The following is a 21,524-nucleotide window of genomic DNA, read 5'->3' on the forward strand; positions in this document are numbered from 1 at the left end:
TATATCGAATTTGCAAAAATAGCGAAATGCACACAGCTGAAACAAAAACACTCCTGGCGTATTTTACCTGTTATTTCTATCAGGTTATAAACCAAGAAATGAATAGCAGGAATGTGTGCTTTATGTCTCTGTCTGCTAGTGATCCATTACTGATCTATTTTTAACTCCACCCTACACCACTCTCTCTGACACACCTGCCAGATCTCTAAAGGAGGGAAAACATTCTGGAGCAGATCGGCTGTATCAGTCCAACCGTTCGATGGCTGCAGGGCAGCGCGCCCATCTCAGCTCTATACCATCTCGATCGATTTATTGCGACCGAAAAAAAAAATTCCCGTGTGTTTTGGCAAGAGAGACTCGAGTGAAGGGGGACACCATTTTTAAGACGATTGTAAATTTGCCCGGGTGCATTCGTAAAGGACTTTAAATGCAACACACCCTTGGGCGCGCGGCGGAGAACGCCTGTTACGCACGAGGCGAGTGCGAGACGGGGGCATTTCTGAACAAATCGGTTCAATTGTTAAACTTAATAAAAAATACGACAGTGGCTTTTGGGACGAGCATATCACCTGATGGATCTTCAAGAAACTCTGCTGCGGTGGCAATGGGGCTGTCACATGCCTACGGGACCGAGAGGAGATAACTGGGGCAACTGAAAATCTCATTGTTTTTCGTAAGAATTAGTGTGCTCAGCATACTAACGTTACATATGAGACCAACCACAACTCCAACCGAAAAAAAATCACAACATTGGCATTATAAGCGCCCCGAGACTTTAAAATTACCAACAACAACAACAAAATCAGTCTTTGAGGAGGTGAGTGGATTTCATAGGATAGCAATGTCTTTAAAATGCTTATGAAGGTAGCCGTCTTCAGAAGACGAAGAAAAATCGGTTAGCTATGGCACCTGTTGTGAAAGGATAGCTATGTCGTAAATGAATATTCATGGTCTGTTCTTTATCGAGTGGAATTTAAATGAATCTTACAATTAAAAAGTTTGGCTAGTAGATGTTTGACCTACTTTATTAAACTTTAATACAACCGGAAAACCGTTTCAGCTCGGTGTCACTAGTTGGCTAGTTACATGTAACGATCTGTAGACGTAACCGGTAAAAAGCGGGATCGCGAAGACAGCATTCGGTTATTGCTAAACAAAAGTCGTTCAGGAGTCTATGGCTATTTTGGGAAAATAACCGGCTAATTGTAGGCCTATCTTACATAAGGCTTGCACATTAAACCTACATTTTTTTATTGTTTAGAAATCATGCCACCCAGCAATGCTAAATCTGTTTAAATGGTTGTGGTGACCCGAGGCGTTCATTTACGGTAAGAGCAATGTGATATTTGAATGACTAGTGATGTATGGCCCCTGTGAGTTATGGCTTGTCACTCCAGTCTCCTGGGGGCAAGAGATAGGAGGCTACAAGCCCGCACTCCGAGCTGTTCGCCAGGCTGTCCGGGGAACGCAAGCGGCTGGAGTTTTGCGGGGACGTCAGCCTAAAATGCCCTGATAGGCTATACTTTTTTTCTAACCTACCGATACTATAATAAACGATAATGGGTCCGGAAAAGTATGGTTTAGAAATGCCTTTGAGCACGGCGGATGTGTCCGGTCCGTCTCCAACCAACGGAGCAGAAGAAGAAACGGAGCTGTAGAGGGTCACTCACCCAAAGGCTGAGTGCGATCCGTGGAGGCAACTGCGAGGCGTTTTGCGTTCATAACAGACTGAAAGTCTCGGGTAGGCTACGATGTATTCTTGAAAACAAGGGGCTTGTTCTTGATCAGAAGCTTTTTGGCTGGTATTGAGGCAAGTGAAGTTTTCTCTGCAGATGGTGAACTGGCACTGAGTGTGAAAGCTCAGTCAATCTCTGGTGTATTTGAATCATGATTGAGTGTCAGTGAGAGTTTAGTTTTCACAGACACAAAAGAAGCCATAAGGAGCTGAACCTGTAGCTTTTTGATATCTGTTGAAAGATAGCTGAGTTTATAGGCTATTGCAATAATATTTCTTTTTTTTTCTTTCTCGGAGCTTGACACTGAATCACCTGAATCAACTGAATCAACATTGAACTGACGTATTTTGTCAACTCAAGTAGGCTATAGCCTACCTAAAATGCTTCACTGTGGTAACATTGGTGCATTTATGAAAATATAAATATTAAATATATTAAAACATATTATTTTGTATGATTGAATCAACCAGACTATTAGGTTTCATTCAAACAGATAACAACTAACAGGTCACAAACTGCACATTTCCACTTTTTTTTTTTTTTTTTTTTTACAGTGCATGAGATTTTTTGTTTTAGTAATTTTCATTGTCTCTTAAAGCTGGTGTTTCTTATGCTTGACTTCACATGCACATGTTTTATGTTGAAAAAAGGAATTTGAACCATGACGGAAGGGTTAAACTGTATTTTTGATGTGGCTGTTGTGGACACAACGTGTTAAGTGCAAAGGGTCCCTGGAGCAGCTCTGATATTTCTCTGATGCAACCACAATGTGTCAGATCTTTCCCTCTCTCTATCTCTTTCTACATCTTTTAAAGACCATTCATAAGGTTTTCACATTTCCGTCAAAATCAGCTTCCATCTGCATTCTCAGTGACCTTGTGAAGGTCGTATAATTGTGTCTTAGATGCCATTGTGTCTTTGTTAGATTTTCACTCCCTGAACTATTTGTTAGACTGAATCTCTTTTATTGCTTTGAGGACGAGTACAACAGTTGACCTTGTGAAGGTGCATTCTTGTTGAGGCTCATTATCGTCACTGTCCCATGTGTTTCTGTTTGCGGTCGTTTAAGGAACTGGCTAACATGCGTCCTAGGTTGGTGCGGTGTCTGTCACCGAAATGTCAATGAATCCTCTTTAAGAGGTCCTGGAACAGTGCCAGGAGCAGATGTGAAAAACCAAAAAGCCAAGATAACACCTGCCACTCACGACATGAGAAAGCCTCACACCTTTTCCGATACCGGCCGATGTGTCGGTCCCACGAGTCAGACCAGCTAAAAGGTGTCTTGGAAGAATCCATTAATATAGCATCATATGTTATTTGTCATGCCAACAATGGCTGTCACTTCCTTTCAGTATCTCACTCTTTCTCTTTCTCCTTTCTTTTTAAAACTATTAAATGACCAGTCTAAAGGCTTAATGTGACTGCAATGACTAAAGACTTAATGTGACGGCAGTTTCGCTCAATATCAATTTGCATCAGCATTCACACAGCGTGCCTGTGAATTAGATATAGGTCAGATTAGGATTTAAAGAAGTTTAGAATAGAATGTTTGTCAGGGTTACTCTTGCAACCTCAGAATAACATACTTCAGAATCCGTTACCAAAGCAACAACATACAGTACAATTTGGCCTTGGTTATTTGTAATTTGCATGTTTTAGCAAGTAAATGCCAAGAAATTGAGGTTCATTTTGACTGACAACATTTTCCAAATGACTTTATGTTGCCTTTTAAAAACGCATTGTTAAAATATTCCATTTACTTCTATTTTGCATTTCTATTTAGCTTAATGTACTGTTCAATATTTTGGGGTCTGTTAGATATAAAGTATAAAATACAGTACATTTTGCATTACACAAAAATACAGTACATTTGTAAAATAAATTACAGTAATGTTGTGAATTCTTTTTTGTGCAATTTATGTTTTCTATTTTTATATATTTTAAAATAAATATGCTGAATTTTCAGCATCATTAGGCTACTTTTCTAGTCTTCAGTGTCACATGGTCCTTCAGAAATAATTTTTTTATGTTGATTTGGTGCTCAAGTGACATTTCTTATTGTCAATGTTGAAATATGGTTGTGCTGTTTAATATTTTTGTGGAAACCATGATGCAGACAGAGTCTGTTTTCCAGGATTCTTTGATGAATAGAAAGTTCAAAAGAACAGCATTATTAAATAGACTTGTTTGTAACAATGTAAATGTTGTTACTGTCAATTTTGAATAATTTAATGCAACTTTTGAATGGTAGTGTATGTTAGAATCCACCACACCACACAGGTCAAATTTAAAAAATGAACTAAATGACTCATCAATGGCTCTTTAAAATATTCATGTGTAGCTGCCCTTAGTTGAGCCTAGTATCAATCAAACTGCACCCAAACCTGCCTTTAGCTAAAGCCCTTTTAATATCTATGGTAATTACAGTAGCACAGAACCCAATTGTACAGCTAGGGTTCGTCCTTGGTGAGCATCAACACAAATTAGCTGCTTCGACCCCTCTGCCAACTCCTCATAACTTACCCTTAATTTACATGAAACTCTCTTGACACAGGCTCTGTGCGTGTCTCAGAGGATTCCCTATTATAATTTTAGAAAAGCGTAAGCTTTGTGCTTTCTGGTGTTTTAGATGTGTCTATAGATTTACAAAAACTCTCTCAGGTAGGTCAGTGCTTCATTTTAACAGCATCACAGGGGCTAAATTTATTAAAACAGACCAGACACTCGAGACACATCGAAGCCTTGGCTTGATGCACTGACGGTGAATCAAAACACTTAAGAAAACAAAAACCTAAATCCTGTGGAAATTTCTCATCTTTTGGCAGGATCCAGATCCACAGTTTTCAGTCCATAAACAGTTCAACTAAATTATATGGATAACTTATCTATGTTGGCACTGTCATTGTTTTCATAAAATAAAGCCCTGTTGTGCTCATAGGGAATCAAATTAGCCCTCAGACACACGAATTAGCCCTCAGACACACGAATTAGCCCTCAGACACACATTTTCAGTGGGGCCCAAAGATAAGTCCACTTTAAAAAAAAAAAAACACTTCAATTTAATACAAATATTTATTGATTAAAACTGAGCAACATAATAATTGAAGTGAAAAAATATTGATATAAATATTGACGTAAATTAGGGCTAAGTTCTCTCAACTCCTTGGGATATTGCAGGGGTTCTCAACCCTAGTCCTCGAGGGCCACTTTTCCAGCAGAGTTTAGCTCCAACCTTCAGCAAACTCACCTGCCTGTAGCTCTCTAGTAATCCCAAAGAGCTTAATTAGCTGGTTCAGGTGTGTTTGATTAGGGCTGGAGCTAAACTTTGCAGGAAAGTGGCCCTCGAGAACCAGGGTTGAGAACGCCTGGTATATTGTATACTTATATTTCAGTTAATTTTATATATATATATATATATATATATATTTCTATTGGTACCTCACGATTCTATTCAAAGCTATTCTTGAGGTCACAATTCGATTAAAAATCGATTCTCGATTTTGAATCAAATTTCGATTCAATATATGCGTGGATTTGATTCTAGTTTACTTTTTTGTGTCACTTTTCTTATTTGACTGTGGTAGACAGTTTAATAGGTCTAGAAGAAAAATAATAATATCCCCCTGAATGAAATGTGAACCTTGAAATGTAGCCTATTTAGTTTTTCTTCCTATTTTAGTCACTCCAATATTATAAAACAAATCCCATTTAAGCTGACTAAAACACTGTATAGTCATCACTGTATGAATTAAATATAAACTGATTCATATTAAAGATACAAAAGTGATTCAGTCAAAAACAGTGAGTGATTTTTTTTAATTAACATCTACAATTGTGTGTGTATTTGACCAAGCAAGATTTTTCCCCCACCCCTATATATATATATATATATATATATATATATATATATATATATATATATATATATATGCAATTAACGCAGCATCCGTTTTTTTCTATCATCCTTTGGCTAGTGTTACATTTTCATAGAGACATCAGTAGCTGTTTTAGTATCAGTGATACTGGCCTTCATTCATAAAAAGATGCCATTAAACAAGTACAAAATTTAAAATATAAAATATACAATATATTGTCTTTATGTAGTCTCTACATTAATTTGGAGATTAACTGTGAAATTATTACATTATAAAATATATTTAAAAAGTGTTTAATTGCGATTAATCACATAAAAAATGTTTGTCTGATATACTAAATAATCTGAAACTAAAAATCATCTGTGAATTTTACATTAAAAGAGGCAGCTTTACCATTACAACTTTCGCAGAACTTTACCGTAAAACATATGGTAGTGTCACTTTTACAATTTACAGGTTGTACATAATTTTACAGTTAAAAACATATTTCATTAACTGAAATATAAGTGTACAATATACCACTGTAATCTGTTTTCTACTTTTATATTAGACTGACAACCACCTTAAAAACACTGATGGTAAAGAAAAAATTGAATGAATCAAAGTTTATCACAAGTAGCTTTTCCACAAGCTGAGGTAAATGCTAATATAAATTGTGTATACACAGTGTTTGTTCATACAGGCATTTATGTATTTGAATGCTATCTTAAAAAAATAAACTTGATTGAAAATACTCATAGTTGTAATGTACTCTCCTTTCACACCGCTGTGTTTATTATACACTGAGGAACCTGTTCGCCTGCGCTCTATCATTATTTCTAGGTCTAGTCATTTTCTTTCAGCAACAGACATGAGATCATTGCTCACTTTTGGAGGGCTCGGTGAGGCCGCAGGCACAGGGGTTGCGTGTTCATCGATTCATCTCAGTTGTTTGTTGTTCCTTTGAAGGGTGAAGATGCCTTTTCACCATGTGAAAGCAGGGCTGCTCTACACAGACAACTTCCTGAGCACCTCTCTCTCTGAAACCAGTGAAGAACAGCTTGCCAACATCTCCACAGAAGAGCTTGGCGGTGAGTGTGTGTGTGTGTTTTCTTTGGATGGATGCTATATGTATCAATTCTGAATGTTAAATTCTGAACTCTCTCCCGTTTCATTCCAAACATGCATGCTATTATTATTTTATTAAACACAAGGGAAATTGTGTCAGTAAGTTTGTGTAAAACACCAAAATGTAGGTTGTTTTGTAAAAATCTATTTCTCTGCTGACCTCAAATCTTATTTTCCATTCTGCATATTTCTAGTTTGAATTTTGGTTATGACACATGGAAGAACCAAATGCCATTTTGGCATCACTGATGTCATTTCTTGGCACATGGCATCTAGTAGATTTTTGAATCTGAATGTGAACATGAGATTTCAGTTTCAGCATAGGGGAAGAGAAAAACTTAAAGAAGATTAGCACTTAAACGTTGCTTTGTTCCACACAGAAATCTGTAGTATGGCTTCAGAAAACTTGGAATATATATTTTTTTGTCTTTTTTTTTTTGGAGTTTGACTGCCCCTGGTAATTATTAACTGCCTATTGATTCTGAAACATCAAGAGGGTGAATAATACCCTTTTATAAACTTTTTATGATAAACTACTTCCTCACTGTTTTTAATGTGATCATTCAGTGCTACTTAATAAAGCTAACCAAATGAACCTCAGGGTTTACTCTCTCTCTTGTGCCTTCTGATAAACATTACAAACCCATTACAGTTTCTGACCCATACAGTCCAATGCAACTGTAAGTTTCACTTCCTCATCTTGTCTTGCTGGTCATGTGTTAAGACACTGCCTTAGGGCACACAAGAAGAAAATTGATGGTGGGTTTGAGGGTAGAAACAGTACAGTGGTTGATTTGAAGAGATGTTTGAGCTGTGAAACTCTCAGATGGGCTTAAAGCTTGCAGCACCTTCTTTAAAATGATTGTTTTGACAGACCATGAACTGAGGCGTGTCTACAATGGAAGGTTCAGCATTTTGCATATTCATGAGATGAGGGTTAAGAACTGTAAGTGGCAGTTCAGAGGAGGTCTGCATTTGCAAAAAGAAAAACTCTTAAGGTAGACAAAGATGACCATGTTAAATAATGAGCCAATGACTGGATCAACTTATTGGTTAACTTATATTGAATGAAATCTAGAACCTTTTGGCATTTGTCTAAAACTTGTACTAAGTTGCAAGTAATGAATTCATAGACAAATAGCCTTTGTTAGAAGGAAAGAGTGGAGAGGATTTGATTTTGCTAATGGTAGAGGAATTAACCCACATGATCTATTGAGATTGACTTTACATTCCAGTGTTTGGGGTCCCAGAGACCCCCAATGGTATATGTTTAAAAATACCAATTGTAAAATAACAAAATTAATATTTATTAATTCCCATTTTTTTATTATGTATTATTCAGGAAAAACTTCATTGTTAGGGTTATGTGTTTTGTTTTCGTTTTCCCTGTTCCTGTTTTGCTACTTAGTTCCCTTAGTTAATGATTACGTTCACCTGTTGTTCATCGAGTTTCCTTTTTATCTCTGTATATTTACGTCCTTAGTTTCCTCTGTTTATTACTCCATGTCATCTAGGGGCCGTTTACACGACACTGTTTTCAACTAAAAACGTTAAACACTTTATGCCTTTTGGCCATTTATTTACACGACAAAGTGCAAGTTTTTGGAAACTATATCGTTATTGTCTCCGTGTAAACTACAAAAACGTGAATTTGTGAAAACAGTGATGTCATGCGCATGCGTATTACATGTTCAGTCTATAGGCGTGTAGTGTTTCTTTACAAAGTGACTACTACTGGCCTGGCATGGCTAATACAGCTTTTTTTAATCGTTAAGATCGTTTTTTCACAGATCCGTGTGAACTGGGATTGTTTTGACAACGTTCATGTCTGTATGCGAAAAAACACAAAAGGAAAAACCTTTCCATCGTTGTCATGTAAACATACCCTTAGTTTATCGTGGTCGTTCTCCCGAAAAGAAAAACACAGAAGAGTGCCTTCTGTATGAACGCAAACACGTATTGGGATTGATCCTGGGATGGGGACATAGTAACATTGCTGGGATCAGTCTTGGAACAGTCCTGTGTGAACAAAAGGCAGGACCAATGCCATAAGGGGTGTATCGAAGTGATGACGCACGTGTCGTCGCAATTAAGTAGTTATCGTGACTCTTTGACCAGGTGTTTCAAATGCAGATCAACGTTCACGTTGCATATTAACTTATAGTAGAAAGTTTGTGTTTGTCAAGGAACAAAGAAAAAGTTTGTGTTCGTAATAGAACAAAGGAAGGATAAAAAATTTCTGCAAACATGTCACATCCTGATGTAATTTGTCTTTACGGGATCTGTATGGGATGTGTGTGAACGCATGCACAGATTCCAGAAAAGCACTGGCAGTGTGAATGATTCAAGAGCAAACGATCCTGGGACACAGTATCAGTGTATTTTCCGGAATTGTTGTGTGAAATGGGCTTCTGTAACATTTTTAATTGTGGACATTTGAAGCATATTATTACATTTTGTTTATAATCAGTTCTCGCATGATTAAGCCCTAGATTAATATAGAAAATTAAACTATGGAAAAAATTTAATGAAACTTAAACTGCCAGTAGGTGGCAGCAAATCCCTGTCTTAACGAGTAAGTCGTTTAATCATTCAGTCAAACGATTCCTTCAAAACGTGGACTCATTCCGTTGATCGGAAAAGCACAATGCGAAATTGAGCGAATCTAGACAATGATCTAAGTCTAAAATGAAAGTCACCTAACATTAACTTCTTGTTTATTGAACTGTTGTAAAAAATTAATAGGCTATCACATTTGCAATTGTGCTGACATTCGGGAAAACAGCAGAATATATTCTGTAAGTATTACAAACAAGAACTCATACAGAGACATTTTTGCCCCATATATCTTGATTTTTGGGGGGCATTTTAATTATTTTTGGTGGCATTTTTGCCCCAAGGTTTTTTAAAGACGCATATTTAGTGTGCTGTGACTGAATGTCGCAAATGTTGATTTCTGAATGTTGATTTCCGTGACGGGGGGTGGGGCTCTTTTTTGAGTCCAAGCAGACGGAGGTCCCTTCTGTTGCAAAGCCCGTTTCAAGTGAAACGAATGAAACATAGCAAGGGCCCCTACTGTGAGGGTTAAGGATATTTTATCTAAAGCAGTGAAAAAACATTCAGGATTTGTGAAATGCAGGAAGCGCTCAGTTCAGCATATTACAAGATGCATAGCACCTCAGCCTCTTTATCCCAGAATAACACCAAGGTGGGTCTTTAAGATGGCAGAAAGAAGTGTAATACTCCTCAGAAATGATCTGAGATACGTGTGTTATTTTTGTTGTTGCCATTTGCAACTTGGTGTGGGTTCCTTAACCTGAGCTGAACTGAAAAACCAGCACTGATGCCCTTTGAAACGGTGGATAAACATTCAGTCACAGCACACTAAATATGCGCCTTTGAAAACAGAATGAGCTGCATTTAGTATGTCTGCTGTTTGTGTGATTGGACTCTGTGATCTTACTGCTGAGAAAAACATGCATTATATAATACATAGTCTAATGCTCACTGATGAAATGCACACGTTCAGCTGATTCACTTGAATTCTGAATGTCAATTGAGTTATTTGTGATTACTTACTGTTCTGCACCGTGTTAATACATTTTGGTTTTGTCTCGTTCTTCTGTTTCTCTCTGCAGAGATTCGTGAGGCATTCCGAGTTCTAGACAGGGATGGGAATGGATTCATCTCGAAGCAAGAGCTGGGTATGGCCATGCGCTCTCTGGGGTACATGCCCAGTGAGGTGGAGCTGGCTATTATCATGCAGAGACTGGATATGGACGGTGAGTCACTCTCTCTCTACATCTATCTTATTCTATGGTTCATTCTGAGCTAGCACCATTCACACAAACAAAAGAGCGTCTGCCTTTTGATCATCTGTAAAAACAGCTTTACAGTCTGTCACAGACCCCTTCCAATCCTTGCACTGGAGACATATATGACCTTCTGAACAGTTCATGCTGAAGCAATCATAGAATTGAAGAATTTATCCAGCACATGGGGCTGTAAATAGATGAATTCTGTGAGGTGAATTCTGAGAAACCTTTGTCTTACTGTTGTCTTACCTTTGTCTTACCTTTGTCTGCACACATGTGTGTGTGTCCGACTCCGGGAGTCCTTCAAGGTCAGACCAGTTGACTGAATGGTTAGAGAACATGCATTGATATGGCTAATCAGTCAGCCTGAGAGGTTGTTATTGATCCCCACATTTTTGTGCAAGTATGGTGTTTAATGAAACTCACACTATGTGGTCTGGGGAGATCTTTTACACCTCATAATATGAATTTTATTAGTTTAAGGTCCGTGTCACATCTATAATACCATTCTAAGATAAAGTAAAATAAAATGTCTTTTTCAAAATATATTTTACCTTAAAGACTTCTGCATAGCTTTGCTGTGTCAGCTTTAAGCACAGTTATATGACTAGTTGGGCACATTTAAGCTTTTTGACTCCTAATCGAAAATATGTTCTATAGTCAGGGGTGCGCTTAACTGGTGCGCATGCGTTGTAAAAATAAACGATGCGCAGCAGAAAACGTGGAGGGAAGTGTACCAACATTTTTGGGGACAGGGACACGTTTACTTACTGGAGTAGGATTTTTTTCCATCTCTGGTAAGATGGCAATTATGATGTGTGTTCACTGTTCAATAATTATTAGGGGTGCAACGGATTGCAGTTGATTGTCATTTGCAGATTAACTGCTAAGTTTAACCTTCATAGAGTGGAAGTTTTACAATTTACACATTTAAACAATTTAAAACGTGGAAGAAGAGGCGAAAATCGGTACTCACACGCTGTTATCTGTGCGCACAGCCTCACACATCCGAAGCGCGCGCACGCAGAGAGAGAGAGAGAAAAAGAGGCTCGAACAACGACAGTGCTCGAACAATGAATGAATTCCTCTTCGCGTTTTCTTGCACTTGAACGGACACATACACACAAAATGAAGTCAAAATACCCGTCTCGGCAAGTGTTCTCTTAATTATGTCATAAGTGAACAGTTGAGAAAGAAACCAGATGTGTGTCAGTATATTCGGTCTGTGCATTCAGTCTTAAAGTGACAGCAGCCTAATATTTCTGCTGTTGTCTGTGTCATTAATGTTAATAAAATTAAAATAAACATTATCATCATCATCTACCATGTTTGAGAGAAAAGAAGATAGTGCGGGGAGCAGTCAGGAGGAAAGTGATGATGACAGCTTGTAGGATAATGTACCGTGTCCCAAGCAGCATCTCCAGGTGCTCCCTTGAGAACCAGACCAAAAAAGTTTTGTGCAGTATCCAGTGCTGTACAGAATGCATATATGAATGTTCATATTTATTGTATTTTAGTAATAAATATTTAAGATTCAGCAGCCAAGTGGAGACGAGGCTTTGAAGCAAGCGATTACACTAGGATGATAACGGCTCTCTCTGACTTATCACTCTAAGTTCCCTTTGCTCTCAGCTGGTGTTTAATTCCTTTTGTACATCTCAGACCAGTCACTTTCTTTCTCTTTTTCAAGAAGGATTGAGAGAGGAAGTTTGTGAGCTGTTATGTATGCTCACATTTGCTCACATGCCATAGATATTTTCTGGTTTTAAGGACAATTGTAAGGTCAAGAGCATGCGCCTTAAGAGATCATTAAATTCAGTTTAATTTTAAATTATTAATGAAAAGAGTATTTATTAAAAATAGTTAAGGTATTAGAAGCTGTAAGTTGATCTGAATTTTAATTTGCCTGGCCCATCATATTCACTTTTTTGAAGTAAACTGCACAAGAAACCAATGGGAGATGAAAAGTGAATAGAAAATATCATTGTCAGTTTTAAATTGTAATCAACAAACTCGAATATATCAGATCTGCAGCCTATTACTTAGTTCAAAGACCCTGATTTCATGGTTTAATTTAGCTGAGCAGCACCAATAAAAACCACATGATAAATCAATCTCATAGAAGGGTAGATCCTATTAGATTACAATTAAATTACTATTCTGTTCTGTTATACTCTATTCTTGAACTTTGTCCTCACCAGCCGCAATGTAAAACGTTTCCAGCGACAAGCAATTTGTCTAGTCTTGACTGAACTTAAAATTGCTGTGCAACGTGACAATTTCAACTAGTCAGAAGACTAGAAGACTGGTTAGGACGAAAACTCAGAATGGATGTGAGATATTTTATAACTTGTTGCTTTATAGTGTTATCTGGTTAGGACACAATGTTACGGTTTCTGTTTGTGTTGCATTAAAAACTGCTTCAGTGATCTAGCAATGTATCTATATACAGATAAACCTATAATGCTAAAACTAAAATCAGTCATTTTAAATTCTAAAATGAATTTAGGCATCACAACATTATAATGTACAGTATGGAAAATGGATATTCATTCTAAGATCTGCTAATAAAGATGACATTTAAAGCCGTGTTATTAAATTATTAGTGTTTTAAAGATGACCTTTAAGTGAGCGCAAGATGACAGCAAAAGCAATACAGTTGTAAAAATAAAGGGAATGATAATGCACAATTGAATGTCCTGCATCTGAAGATATTTTTTCAATATGGACGAATCTCATTTCAACTGATAAGCATCATGGTAAAGATATGTAAGATCCCTTTGTTTTACTTAGACTTATTGAGTTTTTTTTTTTTTTTTATTCTCTCTAATTCTAATCCGAATGTTCTCTTCTTGATGCAGGTGATGGACAGGTGGACTTTGATGAATTTATGACAATATTGGGACCTAAACTTGTTTCTTCTGAAACCAGAGAAGGCTTCTTAGGCAGCACTATAGACAGCATATTCTGGCAGGTATGGAAAACATTTCTTCCTATATTTCAGTGTTCTCTTCATTGTTTGCGCGTGCATTTGTGTTCTGAGCATATGGATAAGATTACGGGTCACGTTCTTCCCTCTCCGATTGCTTCCTCCGTGACGACTGGTAAATGTGATTCTTCCCAGATTGCGGGCTTCAAAGTGAGCAGGCAGATCTGTCCATTTCAAAGTGAACTTTCGTTCATATAGTGAGGAAATCCCAGTTTAACTTCCAAGAGATTTCTGTGAGCGTCGAGGAAGGCATATTAATTGAAAGATTTGCCACTTAAAAGAGAAGTATAGATCTGAATTAGTCATCACAGGCATTTGGGCATCTTTTTTTTTACTTTCTCTCTCTTTAGGTCTTCATCTCTGCTTTTATTAAATAAGAATTTAGACCTACAAAATAGCTGACTTCCTGTCTTTAAGGAGCAGTGTTGAGTTTATATTTGCATGTTTATGTGTAGCGTCTTTCCCTCACAGAGGAATCTGTACGGTGTGTGTAGGAGTAAGTAACAGCAAGGTCACAGACACTGGTTGTCTAGAAGGTGATTTAAATGCACATCTCAACACACCTTTAGTGGGATACAGTGACTCATAACTGCAACGATAATCCATGTCATCACACCAGCATACCAAACACCCTCTCCCTCTCTGATGTTATTATGAGGCCAATACAAGTCTAATAATGGCACAATGACAAAACCTCCTGGGAAATATTGTGTTTTGACAGAGCAGCTCTTATTGAGATCATGCAAGTCTGCAAGATGCAAGTCTTTTGCATTGTTAAAAAAAAATCAAAAAAAGTCTGTCATTTTAAACTTTCTATTCACCAAAGAATGATTAAAGTTATTTATCATGAAATTTCCAAGAAATATTATGCCGAACAACTTTGATAATAATAAGAAATGTTTCTTGATAAATAAATCAACATATTAGAATGATTTCTGAAATGAATGATTCAGAATGATTTTCTCGCAAAACCTTCTTTCATCTTCAGAACACAAATTAAGACTGAGGGCTTTCTAACTTTAATTTGCAAAGTAAAACTCTCATATTGAGCAGGGACTAACAACCTTTAACAACCTTATATATGTGTTCTGCAGTTATAAGTGTGATTTGCTTGGAGTGGTTCAATTTAAATAAAACGTTCAGTACATCTGTAATAGTGTTTTATGGCTTTACATTAGCCTATACGTTTTTTACCTCTCATTACTGAGCTGAGCTAAATGATCCGGTTCCCTAAAAAGAGTCGGAATTCCCATCATGAGGAAGCAGCCGATCAGTCTGGTGGATTCTGACACACGTCAGAATTTATTCGGCAAATGCGTTTCCATCTCCCATTATTCGCATTAACTCTTTTTTTTGCACCACATCAAGTGAGCGCGTCAACTTTTTTGCGAATGAAGAGATTTTTTTAAATAATTTGGCGTTTCCATGATGCGATATTTCAAAATGCACATAAAAACTGGGTGATGGAAACAGGGCTAGTGTAGCGCTTCTGGGTTCTGCGTCAGAACGCCGGCTCAGTATTGGCCGACTCCTGTGTCAGTATCACATGCATGTGTTGTGGTGCTCATGTGAACAGCATCAGAGACTGACACGGAAGAGAAGAAATTGTTTAATAAAGTCGTTATTTTAAAAAGTAAAAAGTATTCTCATTGCTTCATAACATTAAGGTTGAACCACTGTAGTCACTTGGACTATTTTAACGGCGTCTTTACTACCTTTCTGGACCTTGAAAGTGGTAATAACTTTGCTGCCTATGGGGGGTCAGAAACCTCTCGGATTTCAACAAAAGTATCTTAATTTGTGTTCTGAAGATGAACGAAGGTCTTATGGGTTTGGAATGACATGAGGGTGAGTAATTTTTGGGAGAACTAACCCTTGAAGAATCATGTGACACTGAAGACTGGAGTAATGATGCTGAAAAAAATCAGCTTTGCCATCACAGGAATAAATTACACTTTAAAATATTTACAGATGGAAAAACATTACAGTACAGTACAGTTTTTACTGTATTTTTATCAGATAAAGTCAGCCTTGGTGTACATAAGTGACTCCTTACGAAAACATTTTTAAAATGTTACTGTCCTAAAACTTTTGAACTTTTCCTACAGCTACCCATTACAATTACAATTTTTTTTAAAATAAAATGTATTTAAAATATATTAAAACAAAATGAATAATTATGTCTACTAATTGTAGTGATAACAATAATAACAAACAAGTATTTGTACAAACAAGTACAAAGGGGGCGTTTAAAAATGTTCTTAACAAGATTGTCAATGGGGACGTCAGAGACAAGAACTACAGGCAATCATGGATTATTAGGAACACATTGGCATTTGTTTTCCCCACCCCGAGGAGTGTTTGTAGAGTTGCTGCCAACAGCCCAATTTTGACAGTGGAAATTATTTTAGACAAACACAGTCAGCATTAACCAGTCTCACTAGCAACGCATTCTAGCTGTCTGTGATGTATAATTCACAAGTATATTTGTCTATTGTTTTACTATTATTTCCAAACAACCCTGCTGCATGGATGCTGGTCAGTGTTTGGCGCCTGCATCAACATCAGCTGCTTTAAATTATGTAGTTTACCTCTATTGTCTTGCATTACATTACAAGCACATTTTAATATATAGAATGTATAATCTATAGAATTTTAACATGTATAGGTGTCTTTTCTATATACACTCCCATTCAAAAGTTTGAGGATAGTAATAGCCTATTATTTTAAAGTTTTTGAAAGAAATCTTATTTTCATCAAGGCTGCATTTATTTGATCAAAAATACAGTAAAAACATTAATATTGTGAAAAACGATTACAATATTTATATTCCTTTATTAATTAATTAATTTGCTTTGGTGGCAAATAAATTGTTTAATTATTTTTGTTCAATTGTGATTCAATCAAGTGTCACGCAAATCACATTTCCAATCACATATGGTTTCCAATTCTATCTTGTATAATTCAGTTCTCGATTCATTAATATCTGATAACAAAATTATCTGAGCAGAAGATAAAAATATCAAAGCAAATGTAAAACGTACTTGATGTTGTATGTAATGCCCAAAAATCATGGAACTTCTATGGCTCATGAATATGAATTAGGTAATTTCAGACCAAGCTAATTATTATTCATGGTCTTTTCTCCCTAGACTTTGAGCTGGCCAAATAGATTACAAACAACATGTAAACATGTCAAAAAAAATGATTGGGCTATAATGTCCTGAAAGCATGGTGTCCTCAAGGATTAAATGGATTGTTTAGAATCAGCCAGTGTTATTTTGCCCTCTGTGTAGTATTCATGTGAGCAATGGACAATACTCCTGTCTCTGTTCTGTTCTAAAATCTGAGAGATATTTTTTAGACAGATAAGATGACAGAAAGTTGAAGGAGTGGGTGTATAAACAGTGACAGAACGGAAAGAGATCGAGAGAGAGAGAAACTAAGAGAAATATGAAAAATACAGTGAGACAAAATTAAAGGAGCTTTCGAGAGTATCCCCAACAGTCACCACAGCGTTAGGAAGTGTGTCTTTTCTTTCCAACTCGCCACAGCTGACAACTCAATTAAGCCGTAAATCAGCCCGGCACTGTCCTCCTTCATGTCCAGCTCAGATGAATGTCACCACTCTACCATTGTCTGCTTGTATAGCCAGCGGCATTAATGCTATCAAACCAGAGTTGTCTGATAGTAAACTAAAACCCTCTGTAGAGGCATTTAGACAAGGCAGCATGACAAGCTCAGCAGGACTGGAATCAAAAGTATTCACTTTTCAGAGCCATATGTGCTGACAAGTGTACAAGGGAGATTACCACTATAGGCAGTGAATTTAAAATACTGCAAGCTGTTAATGACACACATTAGCTGTAACCACCAATTTATAGATAATATACAGTGCATCCGGAAAGTACTTGAAGCGCTGTGAATACTTTCCGGATGCACTGTATATGATTTTTTTAAATGTTTTTGAAGAAAGTCTCTTATGCTGACCAAAACTGCATTTATTGATAAAAAAAATACAGTAAACAGTTTTATTAGAAATTAAAATGACTGTTAATTCCTATGGAAGTTGAGCGCGAACTCACACTCGCTTCGTGCCAGTGGACACGCACTATTGTGAATGCCCGTGTGCATTTTACTTTTGCTTTTGAATTAGCGCAATTCAGAGGTGGCAGTTGCTTAATTGGTGGGTTCATTATTATTCTTAATGAAAAACTCAACTAAACATTACAATGACAAACTCGCTTAAATAGGCACTTTTATATTGCACTTTGAAACCAAATGTTTCGCCGTCGTTTTGTCCGTCAAGAGTGAGGTGAAATGGGCGAAGTGAGGTACAATCTGACTCGTGCTGCGACTTTTGTTCAGCTCACGCTGAATTGAGCAGGCATATTGAGTTTTTAATTGTATTGTCTGTTCTCTAACAGAACTAAATTATTTCTATCACTATAAAAAAAACGACGGTGGGGGTGGTGCTGCGGTGGGCAAGTAACGATCTGCTGAAGTTCAAACTGAGCATCAGAATGGGGAAGAAAGGTGATTTAAATGATCTTTGCTGCGTTCACGCCATGTCGTAATTACCATAATTTCAAGATGACAACACGTGATGTACTCTGAGCTGTTTACGAGCTCGGACTGGGAATTATGCATTTTTATGGAAACACTATCAACACCTAAATTAATCTGCAGTGGTCAGGTGGTACAGCTGTCAGCTTACAAGTTTTAATTATGAGCTCTACTAGGACGTGAACACTTTTAACAAGTTGAAATCTCATATTACGAATTACGTGAATGTACTTTTTGAACGTGACATGGGATTTTCTCACACAACCATCTCTAGGGTTTACAGAGAATGGTCTGAAAAAGAGAAAACAGCCAGTGAGCAGCAGTTCTGTGGGCGAAAATGCCTTGTTGATGCCAGAGGTCAGAGAATGGCCAGACTGGTTCCAGCTGATAGAAAGGCAACAGTAAGTCATATAATCACTCGTTACAACCGAGTTCTGCTGAAGAGCATCTCTGAACACACAACATGTCGAACCTTGAAGCAGATGGGCTACAGCAGCAGAACACCACCAGAACTCCTGTAAGCTAAGGAGCTGATGCTACAATTCATACAGGCTCACTAAAATTTGACAATAGAAGACTGAAAAAACATTGCCTGGTCTGATGAATCTCTATTTCTACTGCAACATTAATATGGTAGGTTCAGAACTTGGCGTAAAAAAACATGAAAGCATGGATCAATCCTGCCATCTATCAACGGTTTTAGGCTGGTGGTTTAATGGTGTGGGGGATATTTTCTTGGCACACTTGGGGCCCCTTAGGACCAATTGAGCATCGTTTAAACAGTCTACCCGAGTACTGTTGCTGACCATATCCATCCCTTTATGATCACAGTGTACCCGTCTTCTGATGAATACATTCAGCAGGAAAAAGCTCAAATCACCTGAAACTGGTTTCTTAAGCATGGTAATGACTTCACTATACTCAAATGGCCTTCACAGTCACCAGATCTCAATCCAATAGAGCACCTTTGGGATGTGGTGGAATGGGATATTCACATTATGGATGTGCAGCCAACAAATCTGCAGCAACTGCATGATGCTATCATGGTAATATGGACCACAATATCTGAGGAATTTTTCCAGCTCCTTGTTGAATCTATGTCAAAAATAATTAAGGCAGTTCTAAAGGCAAAAGGGGGTCCAACCTGGTACTAGCAAAGTGTACCTAATAAAGTGACTGGTAAGTGTATATTTTATAAACTATATTGTTTTATAGATAGATAGATAGATAGATAGATAGATAGATAGATAGATAGATAGATAGATAGATAGATAGATAGATAGATAGATAGATAGATAGATAGATAGATAGATAGATAGATAGATAGATAGATAGATAGATAGATAGATAGATAGACACACATGTAGTATTGCTATAGTTTGCTATAGTGATTATTTGTAGTCATAGTGGGTGTTGTTTCTAAAGCTGGATGAATCTGGACAACTGGTCATAGCTTTTCAAAATCTGATTACAGAAGAAATGCATTGCTGGTAAAATACAAAATTTTAATTCAACAAGGAATCTGCTTTTTTGTGGCTAAAAATGAACATTCTGGAGGGGAAAGCATTTGAATATAAAGTGCAGCAGGGCATAATATATCATTACATGAACAAGATGAATGACTGTCAATGCGTGGATCACTCAGAATGCAGACAATTTCTGACACAGTTTTACAAGAATAATTTTTCTATTATATAGCTGCATGTGGACAGAAATCGCTCATGGCAGTGTTATCTTCTCCATCTTGCATTCACTTAACTACAGCAACTCACACATGTGCTTCCATTTCTTCAGTCCCATTTGGCAGTCGTTGCTCATTTGCATAAAGTGAAACTTTTCTCAACTTTGTTGCATTGCTGGACATGCCCATGATTGCTTCAGTCACCATAAATCATAAAGTTCTGATTAATGTATCACTGCATATGGCTGTATGTTAAGACACAACTCTTTGAGAAGAGTAATGTCAATATACATTGGTTTATGTCACCTCTTTTCTGCTTGTAACTCTCGGCTGCTGGTCTGCAATTATCCTGTTGATTGCCGTCCATCCTCTAGGACACTTCGGCTAATGGGAAGAGGATGAAAGTAGGACAGATGCATTGCTTCGTTCACACTGGCAGTCATTAACATGATGCGATAACAATCAGGCCCACGAGCAGATGGGTCCTAACTATGTCAAATGTCACATGTGGAGACTGTGACAGAGACACTGCATTAGTTATGTCTTAGACCTTGTAATCAGCTCGTCACCCTTGTCGGTTTTGACTGTGCGAGTGTTTTTGGTTTATGACTGATGAGTAGTGTTTGCATACATGTAAATCTAGATGTGTGTGTGTGTGTGTGTGTGTGTGTGTGTGTGTGTGTGTGTGTGTGTGTGTGTGTGTGTGTGTGTGTGTGTGTGTGTGTGTGTGTGTGTGTGTGTGTGTGTGTGTGTGTGTGTGTGTGTGTGTGTGTGTGTGTGTGCTATGATCTTACTAGACTCTGAGCAGTGACATTTAAACCAATATTTAGCCAGGTAATGGTGTAAGTAGTTAATCTACTATAGCTGCTAATAGAGTAAGTAGAGATAATATTCGCCCAGGGTTTGTGGAGCTGAATGAAAATGAGTTCATGTGAAGTAATGGATGGCTGATGAACCCCAGACCCTCTGTTACAATCACCCTGCTCCCAAACACACTATTCACGCCCAAATGCCATCTGTTCAGTTCACACTTCCCAAAGAGACAGTTGCAGAACTGGCAGCTGAATTACAGACTGTTAGTGCCGTGGAAATTATTTCATAGAAGGCCGTTATATGTACTAGTAGTTCAAGGGTGTACATCAAGTTATAGTAGAGGCATATCACTGCAGTTCCTCAAACAATTTTTCAGTGCTTTTTTGGCACACAGTAATAAGATGTTGGAGTTTCTGATAAGACACCACAGACAGTCCCCGCTGATGTCTTGACGGAGTGATATAGTATCGATTGGCAGACTGTATGAGATATTCTGAATCATCTTGTCTTGATTAAGGATCAGCTAACTTGGATACATCTGTGGCTTTGAGGGGCCATTGAAAAAAATACCCAGATAAAAGCAGCAGATAAAAAAAAATAGACCTATCAAATGTGTGTTAATAATTAGTTTAATACAGTTAGTTATTTTAAAAATGAACATATTTGATCTATATTCCAGATTGAGCAATTTGCGCTGAAGTACAAGCAGAAGTGAAGTTATTAAACAATTTTGGGAAGAATACACCCATCTTATTTTCTAATTAATACCAGGATATAAAAGCAGCTTCGTACTACTTCAGCTGGATCCCAAATGGCACACTCCGGCCTTGTGGACCTCCTTTGAGTTCACACTTGGTGACATCAGGAAGTGCAGACCTAAGGGGCGCAGGCCTCGAGTCCATGTGAGAGTGTATTTTGGGACAGGCTTGATGACATCCTGCC

The 21,524-nt window shown here is 37.4% G+C and overlaps 1 protein-coding gene across 1 annotated transcript in view; it reads left to right on the forward strand.

Moving 5' to 3' along the window:
• The first annotated feature begins 221 nt into the window (after positions 1 to 221).
• caln2 (calneuron 2) overlaps positions 222 to 21,524 on the forward strand; it is a 31,332-nt gene continuing 10,029 nt past the window's right edge. Inside the window, exons 1-4 of the mRNA XM_081390682.1 lie at positions 222 to 817; positions 6,560 to 6,681; positions 10,357 to 10,500; positions 13,395 to 13,507. Coding sequence (XP_081246808.1) covers positions 6,567 to 6,681; positions 10,357 to 10,500; positions 13,395 to 13,507 — 372 coding nt within the window. The 5' untranslated portion in view covers positions 222 to 817; positions 6,560 to 6,566. The remainder of the gene's footprint in view (positions 818 to 6,559; positions 6,682 to 10,356; positions 10,501 to 13,394; positions 13,508 to 21,524) is intronic.

Source organism: Scardinius erythrophthalmus, assembly GCF_964197995.2.
Source record: "Scardinius erythrophthalmus genome assembly, chromosome: 17".
Taxonomy (NCBI): domain Eukaryota; kingdom Metazoa; phylum Chordata; class Actinopteri; order Cypriniformes; family Leuciscidae; genus Scardinius; species Scardinius erythrophthalmus.